Consider the following 9,757-nt stretch of genomic DNA (forward strand, 5'->3'; position numbering starts at 1 on the left):
CCGGTTTGGGTCGTTCGGAAGGGAGGTAGTTTGCTAGCTTTAGCGTGCCTGGGTTTAGTCGTCTGTAGCAGAAACGTGCTCACGGGTAGGTATTTAAGTAAAACCCAAACCGGCATACAGGCTGGGTAAGAGGTTAATGAAAATCATCGTGCGTGCAGTCTGTGAATAGCACTCAATTGGGTAATTTCTGTTCCGGACTCTGCTGGGTTTCGGGGAGCTCCGTCTAATTAATTCATCGGGTGTCCGTCTTCTTCACGTGCTGTCATGTGAAAGGAAAATTAACCCCCGAGCGCTCTGTGTTTGCCTGCACCTGCCGCTGGCGATGTGAGTCCCCGAGTTGTGCGTGGCGTTCGTTCTCTCGGGGCCGGCGGTGCCCGGTCCGTGTCCGGAGCTCTGCTATTTATGAGACTTGGCAGAGCGTGGGAGGAGGAGGAGGGATGCAGCACCAGGCTGTTGTTTGCCTTTTTGCATAAACTACGGAGGCAGGTTGCATATTGTTTGAGATGTTGCATCGGTGGAGGCGAGGCGGGGGTGAGGGGGAAGAAGTGCAGAAGCTCAAGTATTCCTAATCCTTCTTTTCCTAGGGACTGTGGATCTGTGAAGCGCTTCCCTCCGATGTGAATGCAGTGTCCCCTGTGGGATGCAGTAGGTGATGCCCAGCTCTACTGCAATGGCAATTGGAGCTCTCTCTAGTTCGCTTCTCGTAACCTGCTGCCTCATGGTTGCCCTCTGTAGCTCCACCATACCCGTACAAAAACTGGCCAAGGCTCAAGACAAACAGGAGATAAAGGCGAGCCAGGAAAAGAGGGATCACACTTCTGCAAGGGACAGTCAGACAGGCCCAGGGAAAATGAATGAGATCGGCAGGAGCGGGAGGGAGGAGGGTAGCAGGGACTGGAAGAGCAAAGGAAACAGGAACTACTCCAACAAGGAGTCTTGGACTAGGCAAAAGCAGGCTTGGAGCAGCCAGGGGACGAGCAGTAAATCTGGGAGCATTCAAGTGCAAGAGCAGAGGGATGCTGCTCCCGAGGAGCCTCAGGTGGCCGAAGATTCGTCTCTCCCGGCATCTGTGGCGAGTGTTACTCCGGAGCCTCCGGAGGAGTACGCCTACCCGGACTACCGTGGGAAAGGCTGCGTGGACGAGAGCGGCTTCGTCTACGCCATCGGCGAGAAGTTTGCGCCGGGCCCTTCTGCCTGCCCCTGCCTCTGCACTGAGGAGGGCCCGCTGTGCATCCAGCCCGAGTGCCCCAGGCTCCACCCTCGCTGCATCCATGTGGACACCACGCAGTGCTGCCCGCAGTGCAAGGAGAGGAAGAACTACTGCGAGTTTCGAGGGAAAACCTACCAGACGCTAGAGGAGTTCATGGTAAGGACTGAAGCCTAAAGTTATTTTGTGGGCTCTTGTTTAAAGTGGCATTATGTTCTTTAAGTGCTTTCTCAAAGGGTGTTCTGGGTCTTTCCCTCCCCTTTTCATTTTTGTGTTAATATTACTTCTGCAGTCCTGTAAAATATTCCCCTTAAACATGACCTTTCTTGCTCTATCATACTCTAACATTTTTGATGAGGGGCCTGATCTTTATTAATTCCTTTGGTATTTACAGTAAAAAATGCTACTTGGAAGAATGCTGCTACTTGCTGGTTTTACGGATTTTATGAAAATTTCCAGCAATATATTTGTTTCTTTGTTTAACTGTTAACTGTTAAACTTCTGCCTTGCAGGGATCGAGCAGGGATTTTTGTGGGCTGACTTTTATTCCTAGTAATCAGTCTCTGATGATGCCTTTTTTTATAGCAGTCAATTCTCTTTTCCTTTTTAACTATTTAAATGGTGCTGCCAAGGTTGCATAATGTTTGCTTTCTGAAAATGACTATGGATGTTCTGTTTAATAAGAGCATGGTTTGCAATCTGGATTATGATGATACTTAAACAAGAGACTTGAAAAGCTTTGTGTTCAGGAAGAACCTTTTAGACCAAAGCCTTTTTGACATTATTGTGCAAGGTCATTATCATTGAAAATGCAACTTGTTACAGTGCACTCAGAAGTTTTGGAGCAGGGGCTAATTTTCTGCCTGCTTACCTTGCCTTTTTGCCTTAGTATTTTATTGTGGTTGAGATATGTGAGCAGGCTCCAAGAATGACTTGTGAGTTTGCTTCTGAATGACTGTTGGATACAGTGCTGGTCCAAAACCCATTTCTGAACACCCAGAGATTTTTAAGCTGAATATGTTGAAGGGAGTCAAAAATGTAGTTCAGGGTTCTGGAAGCTGAGTCCCTCTCAGGATGGAGAAAAGAAAATGTGAAGTCCGTAAATAAGTTGCCCCCTTTGCTCTCTGTGGTATTTGCATGTTCATGGAAACTTAACTGTGATTCATAATGTCTTTCCATGATCTTCAATTGACAGAAAATTAAATAAATAAAGGAGCAGAACTGCTTTCTCCAGAATAAATCACAGTATTTCCCCTCTCTCTCTTTAGGCAGTAATATGTGGAGTGCTGGTGAATTTCAAATTATGGCACAAAGCATTGCATCATCCTGCCTTTTTCCATGTCACCCTCAAGGATTGCATTCAAGTTCAGGGTGGCAGTTTTGTACTTAAGAGGGAGCAGCTACTTTAACAGCTGCTAGTTGGTGTGACCATTTCCAAGATGGGTTGTGAGATCCTTCCTTTTCCATCAAACGTCATTCTTGAGGGGTGGCCAGAACATGAAGCTTCTGCACACATTCTCTGTAGGTCAGTTTCAAAGGCTTCTCCGCTCTGTTCATTCACATTTCTGCTACAGAGTTCCACTTCTTAGTCTTTTTATATAGTGGTGTGGCATTAATGGCTGTAAAGCAAACCTAAAATACTGTGTTCAGTGTGTAGTGAGAATAGAACCTTGGGGCTCGCTGGTACATTTGAACATGGCTGGCAGCCTTGATAAAAAGGGCGTGCTGAACAATGGCATTTACAGAAATGCTTTGAAAATATTTTGGCTTTCTCTTTAACCCCATTCAGCTTTCAGCCCTTGTCTTCATACCTTCCTCTACTATAAACATGAGTTCCCTTACAGCTTTGTTTAGGCAGCTTTGGAAACACAAGTGAGAAGGCATGCCTGCTCAGGATCAGCAAAGAAAGTTATTGACACAGTTAGGCAGTGGAACTGCAGCATGTTTCTGTTTATTAACTAATATACTATCTCTTGATTAAGATCAGGGAGAGAGTTGTAAATGGAGAGTGATCTGATTTTTCTCTGTCTCTCTACCTACTGTTTGTGGCAGAGTACCAGACATCACTGAAATAAGAAAAAGATGACCTCCTAACTTCTTAGTGACATTATTTGCACAAACATTTATGTATAGATGTGTAATTATACATGCAAGTTTCAGAGTTTGCTTGTATAAGATTCCTGTATGGCTTGGCATGGCAAAAAATTGCCCTGACTGGAGCCAGAGCTGAGTGTACTAGGGAATGGGAGGTTTGATGTATTTCTTCTTTGATTCAGTCTGTCCTGCAGACTTTGATTGCGTGCGTATGAATGCGTTTTTCTGTTTTCAAAAACGACATGGATGTCAACACAAAACACAGCTCAGCTGTGGGGGAAGGATGGGGTCTCATGAAACTGTTTCCACGAGCACCATCCTGGGCCCCTGTGGGTATTGTGAGGCAGAACGGCAGAGGGATCACAGCATCCATATGAGTGGAATTGGGAACAAAAGCCTTAGTTGGTGGAATGCAGTGAGAATAAAGTTCTGCACTGAAGCTGGAGATTTCTGAGCGTGTGGTCTGCTAGACATTTCGCAGTATTAAAGTAAGATTTGAAGATGCAGGCTGACCTGCAACGTCATAGCCTTGCAAGGACCATAAGTTATCTTCAGTAGTGTAATGTTTGGGAAGGACTTATGTTTTTGAAAGTTGTTGCTTCTTGTGTCTTTTAGAATTCCCTTGCTACCACAAATTATACTTTTTCTGTGGGTAAGTTTCTTGGAAATCTAGAATTCAAATCCAAATGGATTCTGAAAAATCTGTGGCATTTTGAAGGCACACAGAAGTAAAAGCATGGCAGGTGCATTTATTATTGTAGGTGCAACCCCATTCATGTTCTCACAAGTGTTGTATGTGGCAAGAAAATATTAACAAAAATTCCATCACAAAAGCAAATAAATTTGAGATTATAAGTGATTTCTTATTTTTTTTTCTAATTCAGATATTTTCAAGGCTCAGGGAATCAAATGTAGATTGCATATATTTTTTTTAATTCACCTTTTTTCTTTGTTTGGTTTTGGTATCTTTTTGGTTTTTGATTTAAATTTGGCATGTGGAAAGATTACTTTGGACTAGAACTTCAGTGAGTGCAAATGATTTGTCACTTTTTAATTATGGCAATCTACACTAAGTTGCTGGATAAACCTACTACCTGTACTAAGCTACAGTTTTTTTCATGCCCCACTAGTGGGAAATCTAGCTGTTTACACAGGAGTGCATTTGGTCTTTAACAACCTCTGCAACTCCATTTATACCTCTGCTCATAAACTTCCCTTTAAACAATTCTAAAGAAGTTGTGGAGTTTTGCCATCTGTACTCTATTTTCTACAGGTTTTACGGCTGCCTGGTGAATACGTAAGAGCTCTGTGCCTCTTGTTGTCTTCCTGCAGCTTTTGCATAGGCAGAACTACTGCTGCTTGAGAGTTAATAGCTTCATCTGTAGACCATAGAGATGTGGTATCATTAGTCTTCAGAGAGAGGTTGATAGGTGGTATTATTTCCAGTCCGGCCTGGTTATGTCAGATTAGCTGAGCATGACAGCTGCTGGGCTGGTCATTTCCCAGATGAACAAGTGGGATGCTCATTGCATTGACTGCTGCTAGGAACTGCACTGCAGGGAATGTGCTTACTTCTCTAAGTAGAAGAGAGGGAATGAAGGACCAAATGTGTTTTTTCATTCTGATTTATGTAGCTGCTGCTGCATACATGCACTGTCTTACTGTCCATCTCTAGTGATGATTATGCCTTCAAATATTGAGCCACCATTAAGGTGTGGAAAGAAGTGGGGTTTTTCTGCAGTACCTGATAATACATAAAAAGCAATGTACTGCTGTTTAGTTCAAAGATGAACAGATAAAGGTTGACGGTAATACCATTTTAGTAGCCACTGTGGTTTATTAGATGCCCAAGAAGAGTTTTGTAGAAATTAGCACGTGGAGGCCTTCCTTATCTCTGCTGCCATGACTCACTTTGGTGGGTCATACAGATGACAGTACTTACCAAGGGTGTGCTGTAGGTATTCCTCTGAAATCTTGTGATCCATTACACTGGAAGGGTATTCATTACTGCAGCGTCACAGTAGCAGTGTACTCTGTTCATGAAAGTTGTAGTCTTCAGGTGTATGTGCTGTATAGTACGAAAATGTTTACTATGAATCATCATTATTAGATAAAGATTAGATCCATCCTGTTTCTCAGTTGATAGTATTTCCAGTGCTTTGTTAAATTCTTTTTCTAAGAATTTTAGGCTTCTGTCAGATTTGGAATTCTAGTAAACAACCCATTTAATTAGAATATCTGTAAGTTTTACAGATGAGAAATTTTAGGAATAACATCTGTGTGCTGCCTTGTTTCCTGATTGTCATCAGAGACTCTAGTTTTTACATCACTTCTAGTATTTGTGGCACAGCTACTAAGCAGTGTCCTGGGAGAAGGAATATACATGTTGTAGTTACTGGTCTTGTTGAACTGTGATGGTTGGCAAATTTGCATCTTTTTCCAGTCATGGCAAAAACTGTTAAAACTTATTGCAAGCTATAGGTTTGCCTTGTTGACCCTGATCCTTGGTTCTGGTGTCTTTGATCAAGTAAGATTTCTTTAAAATAATCAGAAAAAAACCCAGTCCTCCTTAAAAAGCATGTTTTCATAACTTAGTAGGTATTGTTTCTGGATATAACTCCAGCAGGAAGGATTGTTATCATTGACTTCATGATACTTAGGAGCTCAAGTTTGCTGACCCTCAAAATTTCACATACAGTTCAAGTGATTACCTGGGATACTTGAGCTTTTCGGCTCTGAACACTGGATCAGAAAGCTCCTCATCTGCTGACACTCCAGCTCTGGAAGTGAATGTGGCAGTTTATAAACAATTACAGGGCAGCGTCTGTAATAAAGATCTGCAGTGCTGAGCTGTCAGCCTCCTTGCATGATTTTATAGATATACGGTGTGGTGTTATCCTTGGTAGAGTGTAAAGCAGAGAGAAAACACAAAGTGAGTAGCTAGCAAAGGAAGCCTGAAATAAATAATAGTAATAAAAGCAGAAAGCAATGCAACAAGAGACCCTATTTAGACTTTCTAAGCAGAGGGGAGGGCATGAAAGATATGTGAGTGCATAAGCAAATAACAGCCTTGGCAGGTGGGAAAGGAAGTGTCAAAGCACGAATGAGCATTTACTTGGAGATGATGCTGTGCAAGCATCAGCATGTTTGAACTTTGGAAGTGAGAAGGATGTGAGAGGCAAGCAAGCAGAGAATGGATTTGACAAAAAAATGTGATAGGCTGCCTAAAAAATAGGGAGAAGAAGCAGATGATCTGCAAGTTATACATCTGGGTGATTCTTCACAGAGAATAATTATTTTCTTTCTTTTTATTTAGATTTGAGGTTTTTCTGCTTTCATTGGAGAAGTGCAACGGGTGGTTGTTTGCATCAGCTGGAATCTGGAATGAAAAGGGTCCATAAAAAGAACAACCTCCTCCTTAAGTAAACCAATAATCTGCACAGATTATAGATTTAGAGGATCACTAATAATAACATTCAGCTGCATTTTCATCCTGTGTTCTGAGCATGGATGCCCATGTGGTTTTTTGGAGTGCAGCAGTGAGGTTTACAGTATACCATTTATCTTCACCTACTTTGCTTCCCTCTACCTGGAGCTCCTTGTGTGGTACAAGGATGTCAGCAATGCAACGTGCTGCAATGGGATCAGGAATGCTGAAGAGGACAGCTGGAATTGTATATGTGGCAAATGCAGATATTTATATTTTTTTTACTAAATAGGGCCTTGATAATGTTTTGTTTGGAATTAATTTCTTTGAAGTAGGTCATTCAAGTAATTACCTTGCGGTGTTCCTATTCTGTAAGAGTTCTTGAAACCACTAACATTTCACTAGGTAAAAAGGACTGCCTGTATTTTGCTTCACCCCTTTCTTTGAATTGCATTTTCTTTTCAGAAAGTTACAGGTATTAGAAGAATGGTCCAAATACAGCTAATCTGTGGGAAATACCTGAATCCCAAAGGATGTTTCTTTCGTTACTTCTCTTTGAAAAATATGATTTTCAATAAAATGAAACTTCCTGCTACCGAAATGCTTTCAGATCTGGAAAAATTATAATAAGGATTTCCATTCAAAGAAGTTTCATACTTCATTTAGCATAACTTTACTTCTTTCAGTACAATATTTTTTTCTAAATTATTTTTGAACCCCTAATAGAATTAAATTAGATTATGAACTTAATATTGTGGGAATTCATTAGCAATGCAGTAGGGAAGGTTTTGTTTTATTAGTGTTAAAAATCTGCAGTGTTCTTGTTTTAAAAATCCTTGTGACTTTCCCATGTGGTGCATAAGTTTAGAGCAGAACCTGTGGCTTTTTTCTGCTGTGATTCTGTAGTTTTGCAGGAGCCCTGTCTTGCTCTTTGCATTATTCAGACCACAAAACCCATTTGTTCTAAAGTGGGAAGGAAAAAGAGGTGAAGAAAAGAACAGTGCAGATGAGAAGGCAAGCATTGCACACACCAGGAGTGCATGAAGTGAAGGAGTTAAAGGATGACTGGATTTGTGTTTCAGGTTTCTCCGTGTGAAAGGTGTCGCTGTGAAGCCAATGGTGAAGTGCTGTGCACTGTCTCAGCCTGTCCCCAGACCGAGTGTGTGGATCCGGTGTATGAGCCCGACCAGTGCTGTCCTATCTGCAAGAATGGTAAGTGACAGCTGCAGAACTAGGAGGCTTCTCTCAGAAATCCATGTTGCTCCATTCTGGGTTTGAAAAAGAATTCAGATGTTTTTCCTCAAGTGGAGATGGAGAAGAGTTGTGTGTGGATGGTGTCTTCCTGATGTGAGGTGTAAGATCTTCCCTTCACTGGGATGGACTCAATTGTGACCTACAGGGATTTTTGTTACCCAGGAGACAATTAGTAGGTATTCATGTGGCTCCTGGATATCAATTTTGCACTAACTCATTGTGGCTATGTTTTATAGAGGCACACAAAATCGAACGCAGGCACTTCATGTTACCCATCTTTCAGCATGAGCAGGAAAAGTTACTTTTGTCTCCATTTTTATTTATTCCCCTTTCAGAGATTCTTCTCTTTTTTTTTTTTTTGATGGTTTTTTTTTCTGAGGCAAATCAAATGTACCTTATTGAGCTCATTTAATTTTCATAACTAAGTGAATTAAACTCCCAAGTTTAATTGAATATTTTTCGTAACTAAATTAGACAGAAAGTCTCTCTACTCCCAGCAAGGGCTTGCATTAGATCAAAGTCCTGGTCTATTTAGAGGAAAAAAATTACATGACATAGTAGCTCATCACTTATAGAGAAGAAATGATAATTTATTAATAGAAATGAAAGCTGCAAAATCTCAAATGAAATTATATTTAAAATTAAAAAAGACATTTAAAAATACTCAGATAATGTGCAGACATCTATTATTTCTCTTGAATAGGTAGGCTTCATTACATTAGCTAAAACAAACTGATTAAAATTGACAAAAAGTTGGGGGAGGAAAGAAAAGGGTTTACAGCATATGGTTTCCACAAATTCAACAGTAGATGATAAGGGATATTTAATTGCATTGGAGGAGTTTCATTTGTATGGATATAAAAGTAATTGCTTCACATTCCTTAATTGGTTGTTACAACCCTGAAGGAATTTGTTCTTGGCTGTACAGCTTAAGGGCACTCTGGTTTTGGAGATGAGGACAGGCATTTTTTGAGGCATTTAGGGTCAGTTCCTGAGAAAGACTGAATTCAGAAGCTGGTGATGTGATAGCTAGCTGGTCCGGAGGATCCTTTAGCACTTGTTTGATGGCAAGAACCTTCCTGACGTGGCCACAGGCTTTTGTGTGCACCATGCTCTCCTGCAGTTCCTCAGGTCAAACTGACTCTGGGCAGGCTAAAAGACTGTTTTCAGGATCAGGGATGGAGTTACAAGCATAATGCGTTAAGTCTCTGTAGTCTTTGCCACTGCAGTGCATTATGCTGATGCTTGTGGGAGAATGTGCACCAATGGGAAGTCAATCCAGCTCCAAACAGTGCTAAGACCACTGGACGAATTCGATGGGAATCTCCCAGTGGTGGCTTTTCTTTGGATTGAGGTGGTGCAGCAGTGCAGGGCTTGGCTGTTTGCATACATTCCCTGACACTTTTCCCAGAAATTAGGCCTTTTTACAAATTTGTGCATAAAACACACCTTTTGTTATGAGGAAGCTGCCATTTCCCAGCGTGTTACAGCTGTATTTCCTGAGTTCTCCCAGCAAGAAAAGGGTGGCCTTGTCCTCAGCCTCTGGATCCCCAATATTGCATGCATATTCGTCGGGTATAGCCATGAGCTGGCATCTCTGACCCAGTTTCAGACCAAGGTGACCAAAGCTGCCTGTTTCTAGTGAGCTGTACTGTCACTTCTCTGTATGTCAGAGAACCAACAGTGGCTTTCCTTGTTAGCTTTTAGATGAAGGAAAAAAACATTAGCAATAGCAACAAAACCAAGATATTTCAGAAGCAGCTCAACTTTTCTGG

The 9,757-nt window shown here is 41.6% G+C and overlaps 1 protein-coding gene across 1 annotated transcript in view; it reads left to right on the plus strand.

Moving 5' to 3' along the window:
- Positions 1 to 4: 4 nt before the first annotated feature.
- The window catches only part of VWC2 (von Willebrand factor C domain containing 2), a 55,682-nt gene continuing 45,929 nt past the window's right edge, over positions 5 to 9,757 (plus strand). The window contains exons 1-3 of the mRNA XM_009070063.1: positions 5 to 25; positions 585 to 1,366; positions 7,811 to 7,940. Coding sequence (XP_009068311.1) covers positions 653 to 1,366; positions 7,811 to 7,940 — 844 coding nt within the window. The 5' untranslated portion in view covers positions 5 to 25; positions 585 to 652. The remainder of the gene's footprint in view (positions 26 to 584; positions 1,367 to 7,810; positions 7,941 to 9,757) is intronic.

Source organism: Acanthisitta chloris, unplaced genomic scaffold (genome assembly GCF_000695815.1).
Source record: "Acanthisitta chloris isolate BGI_N310 unplaced genomic scaffold, ASM69581v1 scaffold9602, whole genome shotgun sequence".
Taxonomy (NCBI): Eukaryota; Metazoa; Chordata; class Aves; order Passeriformes; family Acanthisittidae; genus Acanthisitta; species Acanthisitta chloris.